Source organism: Canis lupus, chromosome 6, assembly GCF_011100685.1.
Source record: "Canis lupus familiaris isolate Mischka breed German Shepherd chromosome 6, alternate assembly UU_Cfam_GSD_1.0, whole genome shotgun sequence".
Classification (NCBI taxonomy): Eukaryota; Metazoa; Chordata; class Mammalia; order Carnivora; family Canidae; genus Canis; species Canis lupus.
Genome location: NC_049227.1, coordinates 6,215,483 through 6,233,167, shown reverse-complemented (window position 1 = coordinate 6,233,167; position 17,685 = coordinate 6,215,483). Strand labels below are relative to the sequence as shown.

General features: G+C 57.6%; 1 protein-coding gene across 5 annotated transcripts in view; it reads left to right on the top strand.

The window, feature by feature from the left end:
- ELN (elastin) overlaps window positions 1-16,945 on the top strand; it is a 31,904-nt gene extending 14,959 nt beyond the window's left edge. For 3 of the 5 annotated variants that reach the window (XM_038539089.1, XM_038539090.1, XM_038539087.1), the window contains 23 exons: window positions 568-609; window positions 999-1,058; window positions 1,354-1,401; window positions 2,972-3,064; window positions 3,148-3,201; window positions 3,783-3,923; window positions 5,159-5,212; window positions 5,740-5,856; window positions 6,079-6,138; window positions 6,534-6,620; window positions 7,501-7,557; window positions 8,861-8,980; window positions 9,064-9,123; window positions 9,524-9,655; window positions 10,293-10,331; window positions 11,723-11,776; window positions 11,863-11,922; window positions 12,148-12,225; window positions 12,780-12,818; window positions 13,474-13,518; window positions 13,898-13,927; window positions 14,477-14,527; window positions 15,697-16,945. In XM_038539089.1, coding sequence (XP_038395017.1) covers window positions 568-609; window positions 999-1,058; window positions 1,354-1,401; window positions 2,972-3,064; window positions 3,148-3,201; window positions 3,783-3,923; window positions 5,159-5,212; window positions 5,740-5,856; window positions 6,079-6,138; window positions 6,534-6,620; window positions 7,501-7,557; window positions 8,861-8,980; window positions 9,064-9,123; window positions 9,524-9,655; window positions 10,293-10,331; window positions 11,723-11,776; window positions 11,863-11,922; window positions 12,148-12,225; window positions 12,780-12,818; window positions 13,474-13,518; window positions 13,898-13,927; window positions 14,477-14,527; window positions 15,697-15,740 — 1,565 coding nt within the window. In that variant the 3' untranslated portion in view covers window positions 15,741-16,945. The remainder of the gene's footprint in view (window positions 1-567; window positions 610-998; window positions 1,059-1,353; window positions 1,402-2,971; window positions 3,065-3,147; window positions 3,202-3,782; window positions 3,924-5,158; window positions 5,213-5,739; window positions 5,857-6,078; window positions 6,139-6,533; window positions 6,621-7,500; window positions 7,558-8,860; window positions 8,981-9,063; window positions 9,124-9,523; window positions 9,656-10,292; window positions 10,332-11,722; window positions 11,777-11,862; window positions 11,923-12,147; window positions 12,226-12,779; window positions 12,819-13,473; window positions 13,519-13,897; window positions 13,928-14,476; window positions 14,528-15,696) is intronic. The other 2 variants (XM_038539088.1, XM_038539091.1) reach the window with 2 other exon arrangements.
- Window positions 16,946-17,685: the final 740 nt, after the last annotated feature.

Sequence of the window (17,685 nt, the reverse complement as noted above, 5' to 3'; positions counted from 1 at the left end):
ATTTTTTGGCCACTGGTGTCTGGGGGGGGAGGGGTTAGGACACCTGAGCATTGAAGCCCACATCTGGTCGCCAGCAAGTGAAAGGAATCCTGTAGGCCCTGGCCTCACTTACATGCACACACATGTGTACACACATGTTCATGCATGCACAGGTACACAGAATCACAGCCCCGATGGGAAACAATATATGTTGATGATAAGAAACAGCCATCAATGGAAAGACCCCTCTGATGTCGACCCCTGTCCCCACAATCAGCTGAGACAATGAGATATTTCCTTGTTGGGAGGATGATAAGGAAGATACTAAGATTCCAGGGCCACAGCAGGTCCTAGTTTTGTAGGGGAAGGGGTGTTCCATAAGCCCCTCAGGCAGGGGTGCACTTTCCCTCCTCCAGCCAGGGCCTCCTCCACCAAAGAGCCTCTCTGAGCAGCTCAGAACCTTTGGTGTGTGTAGGGAGGACTCAGGCCCCAGTATCAGTGGGTATAGATCTGTCTCCATGGACAGTGGGAGCCCAGCACAGGGGCTGCCATGGAGCAGCCTCTGAGCCTGCCCTGCCCTCTCTTCAGGTGGCTACGGACTGCCCTACAGCACTGGGAAACTGCCCTATGGTGAGTAAGACCCTCCTAAATGGATGGGCTTCTAGCTCTTTCCAGCTCCAGGGTCCTGGCAAGGAGAGCACCCAACTGGGGATGGGGTAGAGGCTTGGCAAGGGAATCCCCTAAGAAACATAGAACCTGGACTGAGGCAGCCTGCTTCTCAATCCTGGCCCTCACACTTAGCCCCAGGCCTTTGGGCAAACCAGCTTCTTCTCTGTAAACCAGTTTCTTCATCTGTAAATGGGAATAAGTGTCCCACACCCATTTATATCTGTTTTGTAACTCTGGCTGGGAGTGAAAGGGTGGAGACTCTGGGCAGCCTGACTCCTGAGGCTCAGGGCAGGGGTGGGCAGCCACAGCGAGATCTGTGCAGATGCCCACTGAGCCTCTCTGTTTCATAGGCTATGGGCCTGGAGGAGTGGCAGGTGCTGCAGGCAAGGCTGGGTACCCGACGGGGACAGGTAAGGAAAACCTCCCCCAACTGTCAGCCAAAGGGGCACCAATCAATTGCCTGGGCTCCAGAGCCCTGAGGCTGGCCAGGATCTCTCCAGGATACAGGCCAGCCCACCCTGCATCCAGACCCCAGTCTGAGCCTGCAGAAGGATCTTGGGTGGGGGCAGCTCCCTCAGCTCTGCTTGCTATGAGGCGCCTCATCCACACCCTTTTGTGAAAGGGTTGGTTCTCATGGGGCTGGAATAGGTGGGCTCTGGACTTTCAGGAGTACAGTTTTCAGAGTCTTTCTCCTTCCTCCCCCAGGAGTTGGCACCCAGGCTGCAGCAGCAGCAGCTAAAGCAGCAAAGTTTGGTGAGTGCACCTGCCAGCGCCCAGCTCCCAGCCTCTCCATCCCTATTATCCCTGAGAGTCTGCCTCACAGAGAAGTAACGAAGGCAGCCCCTCCACACCCCATTTATCCAATGTTTTCAATACCACCCATTTCTCCATGTGTCCATCCACTCAATCTTTCTTCTATCCTTCTCTCCATCCATCCCTATCTCTCATCCACCTTCCCTCCCATCCATCCATCCACTTCCCTCCACTCCTCCATCCATCCATCCATCCATCCATCCATCAATCCCTCCTTCCTTCCATCCCTCTATCTATCCACTCTTCCCTCTATCCCTTCATTCATCCATCCATCTATTCATCTGCCCTCCATTCCTCCCTCTAAATCCCTCCATGCCTCCCTCTTCCCATCCCTCCATCCTTCATCTATCCCTCCCTCCCTCCCTCCCTCCATCTATCCATCAGTCCCTCCCTCTTTCCATCCTTCCATTCCATATCTATCCATCCCTCCCTCCATCCATCCCTCCATCCATCAGTCCCTCCTTCCTTCCATCCATCCATCCATCCATCCATCCATCCATCCATTTCAGAGACCAGGGTCAAATAAGAAACCTGATGGAAAATACAGGCACTATGGTGGGAATCAAGAAGAGGGAGACATTATTCCTACCTGGGGGAAATCAGGAAGGCTTCTCAGAGAAAATGATGTTTGATTCTGGAGTTTGACATGTGGTTAAAATAGGTAGGAGAAGCCTGGGCAGAGAGGATGGGTACTATGGTGGTTAGAATGATAATTTTAGGTGGTCCTACATGAGCATTTAAACAATGCAGTTGTTCAGTATCAATTTAATGTGTCCTATAAAACCTTTAACCTGCCCCATGATCCCTTGGCTAGCAGGCATGGCATGGCCTTCCCCATGCACATAGGGAGGGCAGAATGAGCATCTGTGCCCTGCCCCAGCTCATCCCCCAGTTCAGAATCACATTACAGGGCTGAGGTCCTAACTTTCATCTCCAGTCCCAGGGGAGTCCCTCCTGGACCCCAATGGGACAGAAGACATCTCCCCACCAGCCCAAGGAGGCAAGAGTGGAGGGGAAGCCCCAAGCTGGAGGCCTGCTCCATGGAGGCCCCACTGGCCCTCCTTCTAGGCCCCCAAGGCTGGAGGGGATGGCTGGAATGTGGGAGCAGGAGAGTGGGGCGACGAGGGGCTGCCAGAGCCGGGCAGCCAGGCTCTTGGATTACAAACTTGGCCGAGTGTTCGGAACACAGGGAGGGGAAGCCTTGAACATTCCTACAGGGGCCCCTCTGGCCCGGGGAGCGGCCGTTTGTGGTTTCTCAGTATGTGGCAGTGATTAGAATGGGATTTGTCTGAAAACATCGAAGTCCCTTAATGAGCGTGTTGAAATGGACACTTTGGGGGTGAGTCAAGGAACAGTGAGGTGGGGGCCTCCTCCAGCAGGCCCAGCCGGAGATGCCTGGGCTGCATTCCCAGAGGAGACTGTGCTAGTTAAAATTCCAGCATCCAAGCAGCCTTCCTACCCAGCCTCAGGAGAGGCCCTGGGAGCCACATCTTCACTGTCCCCATCCCAGCAGGTGCCGGAGGAGCTGGGGTTCTCCCTGGTGTTGGAGGCGCCGGCATTCCTGGCGGGGCTGGTGCAATTCCTGGGATCGGAGGCATCGCAGGTAGCATCCATCGAGCAGGGGCTGGGGATGTTCTTGGGAGGGCCACCAGGAAAGGGCCTTACCCCCTGTGGCTATCTCTCCAGGGGCGGGGACTCCAGCTGCTGCAGCAAAGGCCGCCGCAAAGGCAGCTAAGTATGGTGAGTGCCCCAAAGGGTGGCCAACCCAGGCCCCGGTGCCCTCAGCCCCCCGTCCATGTGGGCCTTGGATAGCCTAGTACTATGAGGCTGGTGGACTTTGCCCTCATCCATCTATGGCAGTCTGTCTCCCCCTCCCCAAACATGCAATGTTCTTACCTCCTTGCCCTTGCCCATTCTGGCCACTCTTTCTGGAAGGCCACTGTTCTCCACTGATTGGCCCAGGTGGGAGCACGAGGTGGGGAGGTGTCCCATGGAGCATCTGGCTTCTCCCATCCTACCCTCAGGGCTGCCCCAATGCTGCTGCACCCACTGCCTGGGGGCCCAGCAGAGAGACCTGACTTTGCTTTAGACCTACATTGCAGTCTTCCCACCCACAGATCCAAACCCTCAGAGCTCTTTGCAGGTTCTAGCATCCCTTCCCATCTCTCAGTTGAGTAGGATCCAGGCAGGGGCAATGCCAGCCCACCTGGGATCCTGCCCTCAGGACCTGCCATTCCCAGAGCTCCCAGAGCTGTGCCCTTGGAAGCCCTCTGAGGTTCCTATGGGGTCCAGGCTAGGAGAACAATCCTTCCCTTTTACAGGAGCTGCTGGAGGCTTGGTGCCTGGTGGGCCAGGCTTTGGAGTTCCAGGTGTTGGAGTCCCAGGTGTCGGAGTCCCAGGTGTCGGAGTCCCAGGTGTCGGAGTCCCAGGTGTTGGGGGGCCTGGCATTGTGGGTGGACCAGGTGAGCTGAGCTTTGTGTGTGCGTGTGCATGAAGATGTAAGAAAGCAATATTATTTTTTTAAGATTTTACTTATTTATTCATAAAAGACACAGAGAGAAAGGCAGAGACATAGGCAGGCTCCATGCAGGAAGCCTGATGCGGGACTCGATCCCAGGACTCTGGGATCACTCCCTGAGCCAAAAGCAGACATTCAACTGCTGAGCCACCCAGGCAACCCAAGAAAGCAATATTAAAACCATTGCTAAGGCTTTTGGACTCCCCCAATACCTCACTCATCTATCATCTTTTCTTCATACCCTTGGCCATGCCTCATCTTCTCTTCCTTGGGCTGTAACAACCTCCTAATTAGTCACAGCCAGCATCAACTTCTCTAATTTGTCTTCTGGCTGTCAGTGTGTCCCTAGCCCTTAGCTAAATAGGTGCTCAGTAAATGGTGGGTGGGTGGATGGACGGATAGGCAGGTAGACAAATGGGCAAGTAGGTGAATGGCCAAGTAGATGAGTGGACAAGTTGATGAACGAAGGAATGGGTAGATGAAGGGACAAATACAAGGATGCATAGAGACATAGAGAGATGAATGCATAGATAGAAAGACAGGTGGAAAGGCAGGTAGGGCACTGGATAAGTGGTAAGAAGGATGGATTGAGGGCAGTCCAGGTGGCTCAGCGGTTTAGCACCACCTTCAGCCCAGGGCGGGATCCTGGAGACCCAGGATCGAGTCCCACGTCAGGCTCCCTGCATGGAGCCTGCTTCTCCCTCTGCCTGTGTCTCTGCCTCTCTCTCTCTCTCTCTCTCTGTGTGTGTGTGTGTGTGTGTCTCATGAATAAATAAATAAAATCTTTAAATAAATAAATAAAATCGAAAAAAGGATGGATGGATGGATGGATGGATGGATAGGTGGATAGATGAATAGATGGATAAGCGCATGGTTGTATGAGCAAATGATGAGATGAGTGCATAGAAGGCAAATGCAAAATGAATAACTGGATAGTTAGATGAATGGATAGGTAGGCAGATGAGTGGATAAATGGGTGCATGGATGGACAGAGAGTTGATTAAGTTGGTTGAGGGGGTGGATGGAAGCCCAAGGATAGACAAACAAATGGACAGACATATGGGTAGATTAATGGGTGGATAAATGGGTGGTTAAGAAGACAGGGAGTAGAAGGGGAGATGTATGGGTAAATAGATAGGTAGACCGTTGTGTCATCTGTGTTCCCCTTGGTATCTCCAGGAGCTGTGTCACCAGCTGCAGCCGCTAAAGCAGCCGCCAAAGCAGCCAAATACGGTCAGTGCTGTGCTGATAGCTCTGCCCCACCTGGTTCTGGCCAGAGAAGGGGAGTAATTTGCCCAGGGTCACACAGCAAGTCATTGGCAGAGCTGGGACTTGGAATTGTTGGGCCCCAGGAAAATGTCTCCTACCATGAGGCCATGGGGCTGAGTGATGGGAGAGTCCCAGTATGGCATTCCCAATGGAGACAGTGTCCCTGGCCCTGGCCAGGGCCCTGTCAGAGGAGCCCAAGCCTGGCTGGGGATATGGTCCTGCCCATAGTCTCTCCATAGCCAACAACGAGGCCCTTCCCCAAGTGCTCAGAGAAGAAAGGGATTGGAGAACACGGAGGGATGGGGGGTGTCCATAAAGGCTCCCTGGAGGAGGCTGGTCTGGGGCCATTTTATGGTTTCTGGCCCTTCGTGGACCAGACTTGGGGGAGGCTTGTGTCCTCTTTCCAAGTTGACCAGCATCCCCCCAACCCCGAGCTCTTCTCAGCCTCTCTTACTGTGACGCTTTTCCACCTGATTCTCTTCCCTCTACAGGGGCCAGAGCTGGAGTGGGAGTTGGAGGCATTCCCACTTACGGAGTGGGAGTTGGTGCTGGGGGCTTTCCTGGTTACGGTATCGGAGCTGGAGGTGTTCCTGGAGCCCCCCTTTCCCGTGAGCCTGAGTTCCATGTGGGGAACCGAGGAAAAGGATTCTCTATTGTAGGGCTCTGGAGAGGGGAGGTGCAGGGGAGTATAGACTGGGCTTCAGAGTGCTCAGGGAGCTGGGGGTGGGGTGCAGAGAGGGGTTCCAGCACTTTCGGGTAAGTGTGCGGTAGGCACAGCGCCTCCCTCCAGATCCAGTGGGGTTCCTGAGGGGCTCTCTCCCTCCCCACAGCTGCAGCCCAGGCAGCAGCAGCCGCTCAGGCAGCAGCCGCAGCCAAGGCAGCCAAGTACGGTAAGTGCCCAGCCGTGCCTGTCCCCACGCCAAGGCTAGCACCCTCCCCTCCTCCCAAGCCCTGCTGTCCCGTGGCACCCAGGCTCCAAGCTCAGAGCGCTTCTCCAGCACAAGGGCAGAGCCACCTCATGCTCAGGCCTCTGGGGCTCAATGGCCCAGGTCAAGGTGGGGGCGGGGAGTCTCTAGCCCCATCTTCCAAAGCCATTCTGAACTCTTCCACCCTCTTCAATTACCCACCACTACAATTATTGGGACCCTGCTCACTACCTCGACCCCAAACCAGCAAGTCGGAGGTGCCCACGCAGCCATTCTGCTCCCTACGCCACCCTGACCCTTCGCTCTCCTAAGAACTGGGTGATTCGAGGGACAGAGCCTGACACTCTTCACTCCTCCAGGTGCTGGAGGAGTAGGAGCATTAGGGGGACTGGTGCCAGGAGTCGGAGATGGAGTAGCAGGTGTGCCGGGCACAGGAGGGGTGCCAGGTGAGCTGTGTCCCTAACCCAGAGATGGGTTTGGTTTGTCTCGCAGAGCCCTGGAGCTGACCAGGTCAAGGGCATCATTTTGCGGATTGGCAAGACTTTTATGGAGCCCAGAGATGGGGAGGAGGGAGAGCAAATTTCCCTGATTTGGAAGGAAGACCCCCATCCCCCCATGGGATCCTAGCTTGCAGGGGAGGCTCGGGAAGTCAGCCACCACCGGGATAGGCAGCGGAGCTCTGCTCTGCCAGGGCTGAGGGGCCTCTTTTACTCCAGTGGCCTCTCTGATTCCTGATCAGGGGGAGGGCCTGTGCCCCCCTATGGCTCTCCTGGGTTCATCCTCCCCCAGCAGTCACAGGCCAAAGAGAAGAAATGAAATTACAAGGAGATTAAGTTAGAGACTTCCTTGGCTGTTCTTCCCCACCAGATTCCTTCTCTGCATGCCTACTTTATGGGAGAAAATTTTTCCTTTTGTGTTTCCTCCTCAAAAAACGAGCTGTTTCCTCCAGTTTGGGATACAAGCACTGTTAGATTTTTTTTTTTTTTAATTAACACCACCTTCAGCAGAAAGCTACAAGAGACTTCTAGAGGCTTGGGAGAGGGTCTGTGCTTCTGCGCATCGGCTCTGGGCTCCCCTCTGCCGTAGCCAGAGCTAGAACCTCACAGTCACAGAGCTCAAGAAGGGACGTGCCCAGCTGGGCTAGTGGGCCATCCTCCCAGCGGGCCTGGGAGCCACGCTGGCCCTGTGTACTCCTCTGTCTGCAGGTTGAGGAGGCAGCATGGGGAGGGTCAGGTGGTCTTCCCAGAATAGGGGACAGTGGGGGTGGAGGAGATGTGGAGAGGGGTGTTGGGGACTGCCCCCTGACCCTACCCTTTACCTCTCCAGGAGCAGGGACCCCAGCTGCTGCAGCTGCCAAAGCCGCTGCCAAAGCTGCCCAATTTGGTAAGCATCCCCCAGCCCCTCATCCTGCTCCCAGCCCCCATCCTGGAGAACTGTTCCCTCACATTCCTTGCTCTGGGGCCTCAGTGACCCTTGGAAGGCAAGCCCCCTGGAGCTGTCACATTCTGGGCTTTCTCACCACCTTCGGCCTATCCAACCACATTTAGAGGTGTAGGTAAAGTTCTGATCAGGACAGCAAAGTGAGAATGGCCCTTGGTGAGCCCTCCAGACCTGGCTCTTCAGCCTTCCCAAAGCCCTTGTTGCCTCCAAATCCAGCCCAGCCCAAGCCGGGGCCTGTCCCCCCTCTGGACTACAGCTGGGCTCACCGGACTCCTCTGCTCTGAGAGCTACAGTACTACTTCTTGCACCCTGATGAAGCTGTCTGTCTCTTGCTACATCTGAAGTCCCCCCTGGCAGGCCCAGGCATTCACACCTTCCTGAACATGGCAAACCACAGCAGCCCCATTTAGATTCCAACTGTACACCAGGCTCTGGGCCAGTGGTGGGAGGAGGGGTCCCCTCTGCCTTGGCCTTAGGGACTCTCAGACATCAAGGTTCAGATCACAAAATTTACTGTCTAGGCCAGAGAACATCTTGACTTCAGGTCTGCTGACTCCCAAACTCGCATATGGCAAATGACCCCTTTTTGCCAAGCCACTATTTGTGGGGGTAATCCTTACACCAACTTTATGGAGTTGGTATTATTATTCCCATTTTACAGATGTGGAAACTGAGATTCTAAGAGCTTGAGTAACATGCCCACATTTGCTGAGCTCAACGGCCACTGAGCTGAGCTTTGAGCCCAGGTCTCCTTGTCTTGCCAAGCTCCCTTTACAGTACAGCTGCCTCTGTCACCCTCAGAAGCCTCAAAGGGGCTCCTTGTCTTCCAAAAGTTAAGAGCTCCTGATCCTGGGGCACCTGGGTGGCTCAGCAGTTGAGCATTTGCCTTCGGCTCAGGGCATGATCCCAGGGTTCTGGGATCGAGTTCCTCATTGGGTTCCCCGCAGGGAGCCTGCTTCTCCCTCTGCCTGTGTCTCTGCCTCTCTCTCTGTCTCTGTGTCTCTCATGAATAAATAAATAAAATCTTAAAAATATTTTTAAAAAAGGGCCCTACACATGCTTCATTGTAGGGATGAGGAAGCTGAGCCTCATCGAGGGAAAGTAACTTGTCCAACATCACACAGCAAGTCTGTGTCCAGGCTGGGACATGATCCCAAGGCTCTTGACTCCCAGCCCTCTGCTCTTCCCATCAGCTTCTGTCCTTGGTCAAGACTGGGCTAACAATGAGCTCTTCTCGCTCTTGCAGGGTTAGGTCCCGGTGTCGGCGTGGGTCCAGGTGTCGGTCCTGGTGTTGGTCCCGGCATCGGTCCCGGTGTCGGTCCCGGCATTGGTCCCGGCATTGGCATCGGCCCCGGTGGTGTTACAGGTGAGCTGCCCGTGTAAGTGGGCCTCAGGGGCCTCTGAGTCCTCCCTGGGTGCTGTCCCTGAACCCCCTCCCTCTCCCTGCAGGAGTGGGGACCCCAGCTGCTGCCAAAGCCGCTGCTAAAGCGGCCGCCAAAGCACAGTACCGTGAGTGCCCTGCCACCCATTTCTCCTCGGCCCGTGAGCCCAGAGCTGGCCCAGAGGGACCCTGAGCTGCACCCCCACCGCCATGCTATGCAGCCTCATTAGATCCCAGAGCGGCTGCCAGGGGGGTCGGCAGCACAGACTGGGCATGAAGGAGGATGGTGTCCATGGTCCCTGTGCAGCCCTGAGTGCCAGCCTGGGAGGGTCTGGACTTGACGGTCCGTGGGAGACTTAGGAAGATCATTCTTGATGGCTGTATAGAGAGGGCAGGTGTAACGGGAGAAGGCCCCTGCGTGGGTTTGGGCCCCCTGCCCTTGGGCCTGACTCAGCTCCCTGGGCAGGGCACCCTTGTGGGTGCATGCTCCCTGCCCGCCGCCGCCCCACCACTGCCCACCTTCCCCAGGGGCTGCAGCTGGGCTTCCTGCTGGCGTCCCTGGATTTGGAGTCGGTGCTGGCGTTCCTGGCTTTGGAGTTGGTGCTGGCATTCCTGGCTTTGGAGTTGGTGCTGGCGTTCCTGGCTTTGGGGCAGGTGCAGGTGAGGCGACCTCTAGGGCCTGGGCAGAAACTGCCCCCTAGCTCAGAGGAGGGAGACCTCTTTTCCTGCCGGCACATCCCCAGCAGCCTTACTCAGGAGCTCGCAGTGAGCCCCCAAGCAGTCAGAGATGACTGGGGTAACAGATGGGGGGGCAGGCCAGGCAAAGGGAGCCCCAGGCTGCTAGATTTCAGAGTACCTGCCTGCTCAGGAGAGGAGAAACAGAGTTCCAAACTGAGTAGCCCACTCCCAGGAAAGGAGGGTGGAGGCTGCTGAGGTCAGCAGACCTGAGTGGGCCAGTGCACTCCCCTTGTCAGTGCACGATGACAAAAGGGCCACTAGGACCCACAGGCCCCCAGGACCACACTGTGCACGAGGAGATGGGGGGGCAGTTGGAAGGAGGTGCAGCTCAGCCTTCATGCAGCCCCAGACCCAATTGGCAGCAGCACGGTTAGATCCTGGAACTCTGTGCCCAGAGCAGAGGCGCAGTGAGTGCCAGCTGGAAAGCCATGGTTTCAGAGCTTTGAGAGGACCAGTGAAGGCTGAGGAAGTCAGGGAGGGCTCCCTGGAGGAGGCAGAACTCCTGGGCACAGAGCTCAGCTGCTGACCAGCCCCCTTCTCCTTTTTCTCTCTTCCCCAGTACCTGGAACCCTGGCTGCAGCAAAAGCAGCCAAATATGGTGAGTGGACCCCACACACCGCCCACTCCGGTCCCAAGCCCTGATAACACCTGGTCACCCATCTCCCATCCATGCGCCGGGGCCCAGTGCCGAGAGCCTGCAGCACGGGCTGGGAGGGTCAGGATGGAAAAAGGCAGTTTCTAGGGCACATTAATGATGGTTTAGCAGGCCTGGCTCCGGCCTGCTGAATGCCTATCGTGCCTCCAGCTCCAGGATGACTCAAAACGTCCCTCACATTTCCAGCCCCACTGGTGGCAGTTCCCTGATGAGGACTGTAGTCCCTAAGGCCCTTCTGGCCCTGACAGTTGCGTGGGACCCAAGGCCAGGGGCCAGGCCTGCCATCTGCAGGGCAGCTCCTTCCTCCTTGCCAGCAGTGCCGGAACACCTCGTCCAGGCCCCCAGCCTCCCGCCCGCCTTGCTGTCAGCATGACTGCGCCTGCCACGAGCCTGGAGGACGTGGCAGGCCTGTCTGTCCCTCCGCGTGGTGCCCTGGCAGCCCCACCTGGCAGCCCCACACTGTCTGTGGCCCCCACATTCCTGGCCTCCTAGGAGCCGGACCAGGGCCCCTGCCAGGGAGCCGCCAACCAGCCCTGGCCCGTCCACTTGGGGCCAGTTTCCACCGCGGAAAATCCCGGCTTCCTCCGTCCCCCACCCCCCGCGGGCCTGGTGACCCACAGGCCCCTCTTCTGTGTCTGGCCGGCTGCCGGCCGCCTGAGTCTAACAGATGTTGCCCGGGAAACAAAGCAGTTGAGGGCGCTGGCTCCCGAGCCAGGTCTTGCTGTGGAAACTTGAGGACACCTCTGCTGTGCTTCAATATTCTCATCTGCAAAATGGGGGTGACAGTGGTCCCTCCCTTCCCTGCTGTGATGAATAATAAGCAGGTTACAACATTCGAAGCACAGAGAAGGGTGACGTGTGAACTGTGGCCATACCCAGCAGCTCCGCACCGAGTAGTGGTTCAGAACTCAGAGTTCGTGCACAGGAGTGTGTCCCTTCACCCTCCCAAACACTGATAGTGGAAGCAGGGTACGGATCATCACCCCTGTTAGGGAGATGGAGCTCTGGGACTCCAAGAGGCGACAGCTATAATGAGTGGAGAAAGCAGAATTTGAACACGGGGCTGTCAGAACCTGACAGTGCTCTTCTACCCCCGGCAGCTCGTAGCCACCACTGAAGGCACTGGTGGCTCTCAGTGCTAGCTGCCTGGGAAGGAGAAGAAATGGGCAGGCCAAGACTCAAGACTTGCCCCATTGGTCAGGACAGAGCCAGGTCTCAGACCCAGGTGCCTGGCCGAGTGCTCCTTCCGCTGGGTCACATGGCTTTGTCCACATGTCTGCTTAGCTAGCATCCCTGAAAAAATTGGGGTACTGACTCTTACCTTCTCTCCACAGGAGCAGGAGGGGTCGGGGCTCTTGGTGGAGCAGGTGTCCCAGGTGGTGTGGCAGGTGAGTCAGAAGCCCAGGACAGGTTGGGCAGGGAGGAAGACTGGCCAGTGGAGAGTCCCTCCCCCTGATTCCTTCTGTGTCCCCAGGAGCCGGACCTGCGGCCTCAGCTGCTGCTGCCAAAGCTGCTGCCAAAGCTGCCCAATTTGGTGAGCACTGGCTGGCCCCTGGGGCTTGGTGTGGGGAGGCCTCTGACCATGCACGGGGCCCTGAGGAGCAGTCTCCCTGGGGCCCAGCCCACACCCTGGCACCACTACACCCTGCGAGGCCCTGGGAGCTCAGGCTCTACCAGGGTCCTGCGATGAGAACCCCACCATCTGCAGATAGACCTGCCATTCCCACCAGCAGGAGTTTAACACACAGCTTCTCCACAGGCCTCGGGGGAGCCGGAGCCCTGGGAGCCGGGGGGCTCGGAGCCGGGGGAGCCATCCCAGGGGTTGGGGGCTTCGGAGGTGAGGGTCTGCTCCGGAATCAGAGGGTAAAGGGGGCATGTGTGTATGAGAGAGAGAGAGAGAGAGACTGACTTTCCTTCCCAACCTGCCACACCAGCCCCAAGCTGGCCTGCAGCATTTGGAGGACCTTCTGCAAACGCAAGCTAGGGCCCCCTCCTCTCACTCTCCTCTGTCAGCCTCCCCGCCCACCTTAAGTGAGAATTCATCAGGATGAGGATGGTTGTGCCCATTGCCCAAAGAGGAAAAGGAAAGTTGGAAGGGAAATTTTTCCCCCCAAATTCTCAGCCACTGAGGGCGCAGGTTGGGGGGGCTCATGTTGACATGTCACTCCTTCGTGGGTCATCCCTGTGTCCCCCTACCTATACCGTCCTGAGTCTCATCCTGTGTGCTCCAGACTGGACAGGCAGGAAGAGCTTCCTAAAGACTTTTGGGAAGCTGGATGGATGAGGGAGGGTGGCCAGAGGATGGTGGCAGGTAATGAGCAGGTGGGCAGGCCAGGAGGGGACAGGCCTGTGGGGTGCTACGCCTGACTCTTGTGCCCTACATCTCCCCAGGTGTGTCCCCAGCTGCAGCTGCTAAAGCAGCCAAATATGGTGAGTCACTCCTTCCTGCCCTCCTGCTGCCCAGATGTCAGGCTGCTTCTGCCCCCACCACCTTGCCCCATCCCCGGCCCAGCTCAGACCTCCACCTGGCTCCCATTGCCCTTGAAGGCCTGCCCAAGGTACCCCTGGCCCCAGAACCCAGAGGGGCTGCTCAGGGCCCCTTCAGCTGTGCCTCGTCCTAACCCCTGCCCACCCTCTTCTCAGGTGCCACTGGCCTTGGTGGTGTCCTGGGAGCCACCAGGCCATTCCAAGTTGGAGGTAGGGACCATGTCTCTGTGAGATGCCCAGCTCCGCTTAGGTCTAGACGAGGCCTCTCTGGCCAGCCAGGGGAATTCCTGGAGCTGCATCTAGCACACAGACATGAGAGAGAGAGTGCAAGGGACAGTCCAAGAAAGGGAACATCCTGGGCAAAGTGGCAGGCCTCAGGGCCAGGGGGTACACCATGGGCAACAGACCAGGCCGACGGGCTGGGGGTATGAGGCCCCCTGCAGGGATGCCAGGTGGAGACGAGGTTTGTAAGGAAAGCTACTCTTGCCAGCGAGGGGTGCACAGCAGGGAGGAGGTGAGGTGGTCCCGGGGGTAGAGGCAGTAGGTGATGAGGCTGCGGCAGGGCTTGCCCCACGCCAACCCTGCACCCCTCCCACAGGAGTTGCAGCAAGACCTGGCTTCGGACTGTCTCCTATTTACCCAGGTACACCCAGGCTCCCTGTCCCTCGGCCCCCCCACCTAGCCCTCTAGCCCCATCCTGCCATCTCTGCTGCTTAATCTGCTTGGAAGGGCAGAGCCAGGACCCAGGGCAGACCTATGACCTCCCTACACGAAGCTGGGCCTCCCTCATTCTCCTCTCCCTCCCTTGCAAGGCCTGGGAGCATCAGCTTGTCCAAAGCACCATGTTCCACATGAGGCAGACTGAGGCTCAGGCAGTGCCAGGGACTTGCCCAAGGTCACACGATGAGTGAGGCAGAGTCCAGGGCTCCCAACACCCAGGCCCAGAACTTGGCTGCCCAGGGTGGGGTTTGGCGGGCTCCCCAGAAGTGGACTCACTCATGGCCCCTCTCCCTGTCCTGCAGGTGGTGGAGCCGGGGGCCTGGGAATTGGTGGTGAGTTGGGGCCCTGAGCTACTTTCATGGAGTGGGGGTAGGGTGCTACCGTGGCAGTGGTGACTGTGGCCACGGCCCTGGGCTGGCCCTCCAATGCCAAGAAAATTCAGCCATGGGGTGTAGGGATGAGGGCAAGGACCCCTTTCCTGGAGCTCCCAGCTTGGCATGGAACGGGACACCAGGAGATGGAGAGCCCTGGGCCAGCGCTGGTGTCTGGGGTAACTGGAGAGCCTGATGACCACATGTAAGGGGAGAATAAAATCCGTTCAAGCAAGTGGTCAGGGAGGTCAGAGCCCAGGGCATGTTAGGTTGGGGCGGTCTGCATGGCCAGGGGGCACCCTCCTAGCTGCTCAGCCTTCCACAGGCAGGAGACCCTCTGTAGGGAGTACAGCAGGGGTCAGGCTGGGGGGAGACCCGAAGCCCAGGCGGGAGGGGCAGGAAGGTCTTCAGAATCTTCTGCGACAGACCAGAGGCCTGGTTCATGGCAGGGGTTCTGGGCAAGGCGGCAAAGCCTGCCCCCATCCCCAACTCTCACCCTTCCCTCCACAGGTAAACCTCCCAAGCCCTATGGAGGGGCCCTGGGAGCCCTGGGATACCAAGGTGAGTAGAGATTCCACCCCTGGGAGAGGGTAGGGCGGGGGAGAGGCAGAGGACTGGGGTCCATCAGCCTGGGAGGGGGACAGCGGGTTTGGGCTAGACAAGGCAGGGAGGGAGTGGGGAGGTTGCAGGGAGCTGGACTCGTCACTCCCATCCCTGCATCTAGCTCGGACCCAGACACTCAGAGCTAAGAATGGGCCTGGGACCCTCCAGGCTCGCCCCAGGCCAGGCTGGGCAGTTCCTCCCTCGCTGCTGCCCACCCACACCCCCAGCCCCACCAGGAGGAGCCAAGAGAAAGAGAAGGGAGGAGCTCAGAGGAACAGAGGAGAGAGAGGATAAACAGGACAACAGACCCTAGAGTCAGGGAATCTGAGGGATGGATGGGGGACCCAAGGTGCACCACCTGCTCAAAGATGCAGACGTCCCTCTGGGAATGTGGGGGGCAGCTAATGGTCACCGCTTCCCAAGGCCCCTCCCAACAGTGCCCAAAGGAGACCCGAAGAACACAGGCCCGTTCCTGTGTCTACTCAGCCTGTCCCCACCTGCTTCCCACCACACAGAGGGGGCAGCTGGGGCCAGGACAGGGAGAGGCAGAGGCAAGACCAGCCTGACCCTGTCCGGGGTACCCAGATCTCAATCAGGCACCACCTGATGCCCCGGGCCTGATAGATGCCACTGCTTTCCAAACATCCAGGCCTAGATGAGTTTCACAGAAAAGCCTGTCCTCCTGCCCCACTCGGCTGCTCGCTGCCACCAGGTGGCGGTATGGAGCCACGTTGAGCTCCAGCAGAGGTAGAAACTACACCAGGCCCTCCTTCCAGACAGGGGTGCCTTGATGGCTTAAAACGAGGCCAGTTAGTGTGTTCAGAGCTGCTTGCTGAAGGCTTCCCAAACACAGTGTGCTCAGAATATACAGACATTGTCCAGGTCAGGCCCCTTCCCCTCTCTGAGCGTTGATTAGACCACCATCCTGCAGGCCCAGCTCCCTCCCACCTGCCAAGTAGGAGTTAAGGCAAGTGGCTCAGAGTTTGGCGGGAGGCTGTGGCCAGACCTCTCATGGCTTTGGAGCCTCTGTTCTCCATTGTGGTGATGGGGGTATGAGACTATGTGGACAGGGGCTTGGGCAGTACCCCGGAGGGGTCCGACGGTCATGTGTGCCTCCTCCTGGCCAGGTGGGGCCTGCCTGGGGAAATCCTGTGGCCGGAAGAGAAAGTGAGCTTCCCAGGACCCCTGACTCACGACCTCATCAACGTTGGTGCTACTGCTTGGTGGAGAATGTAAACCCCTTGTGATCCCTACCCCTACGCGCCCCCCCCCCCCCAGTCCCCACCCCGGGAGGGACAGGCCAGGCTGGGTGGCCTTGGAAATCCACAAAGCAAGGAAACAAGAGTGGTGGCCAAGTGGGCCCCAGGAAACCCCCTACTTCAGAGGCCGGGGGGTAGGTGGGCTTAGCCACCTGCCCCCACCCCCTTCCCACCCAGGAGCTCCCCCTCCACACACTCTCCATCTCCAGGGGAACTTGGTGCTACGTGCTGGTGCTCTCATCTTCCTGGGGGAGGGAGGAGGGAAGGGCAGCCCCGGGAACCCCCTCCCTGGGGCTCCTCTGAAGATGGTGCGGACACTCCCTGGGCAGTCCCATCTCCCCCTGCCCACCAGAACCCATCCCCCAACCCTGGCTGCGGTCCAGTTGGTACCTAAGCACCAAAAGCCTCAAGCTGGATTCGGTCATACCATCTCTGAGCCCCCTTGCCCGCCACCTCTTCCCCACTTCTGGGGACACCTTCGGATTGGAAGACCCCCATTGGGAACAGCCCTCTTGCTCTTGTGGAATTCATCCATCCATCTGTCCATCCGTCCATCCCTCCTTGTCCCCAGTTGACCACCCAGCACCACTAGCTGGCTGGGTGCCCCCTACCATCAACCTGGTTACCCTGTCCTGGCGGCCTGTACCCTGCCTCCAACCCCCCCCACACACCCCTACGATGGGGCCTGAGCACCCAGGGTGTGAGGAGCTATGCTAGCTGGGGTGGCAGGAATCTCCTCCCCAACCTGGGTCCCCCCCATGCAGTACTGTATCCCCCATCCCTCCCTGGAACCACTGAACTTCAGAGCATCTCCCACCCCTGCCCCGCCCATCTCTTTGTGTCTCGCTGTGATAGATCAATAAATATTTTATTTTTTGTCCTGGATATTTGGGGATTATTTTGGATTGTGGATGTTCTCTTGGTTTTGTTTTCGTGATTAATTGAAAAGAAAAAAAATTTTTTTTCTGATCTGGGGAGCTATATTCCCCAGTAGAAAACTCAGCTTCATCACTTTGGTGTAACTCTGGATGAAACACACACTTTTTTTTCTTTTGAACATGAACAGAGAATCAATGGCTTGAGAAAAGACTAATAAATGAAAACCTTTTGAAGGAAACTGTGTCGTGACCTCCTTTATACTCTCCCATCCGCCCCAGGGCAGAAACAGGAACTTGCACTCTTCAAGGTACATTTAGGGGCAGCTACTTACCAAAATCACCTGCCGCTCCTGATTCTGGTTTGGCTCGCTCCCGGGTATATCAACCTTCTTCAAGTTTTGTTCACTCCTCAACAATGAAAGCCCTTCTGCAGGGGAAGCTGGGGCCAACCAGCCCCCTACCCACAACCACCCATGGGGATCTCCCTGGAGGAGGGGGCTCACCCACCCAGCCACACCTTCCCCAGGCCTGGGGGTGGCCTCCAGATGCTGAGGGTAGAGCTGAAGCGGTGGAGGAAGCAAAATGACCCTTCTGTCCAGACCAAACCCTTGGCCTTGTTGAACAGCCATTCAGAGAGGGGAGAGACAGGCCCATCTAAGAAAAGCAGAAGGCGTGCTTCCCTCGGAAACATCCCCTACCCCCAAAGGAAGAACCATTCACCCACACAGCACAGCTTCACTTCTTGATAAAATATAACAAATGAGATTCTACAGGTGGCACTGGGAGCCCCAGAGACCTCCATCCCCAGGACCATTCCCCACTCTGTGGGGCCAGAAATCCACGGGGCCTGGGCACACGCCCACCTGGAGCCCACAACTCCCCTTTAGACCTCTCCCTGGGTGCCAGATTCTGGAATCCTCTCCCCAAACCACCAATTCCACTTCCAGGGCCCCACATGGTCTCATGCCTGCACCCGTCC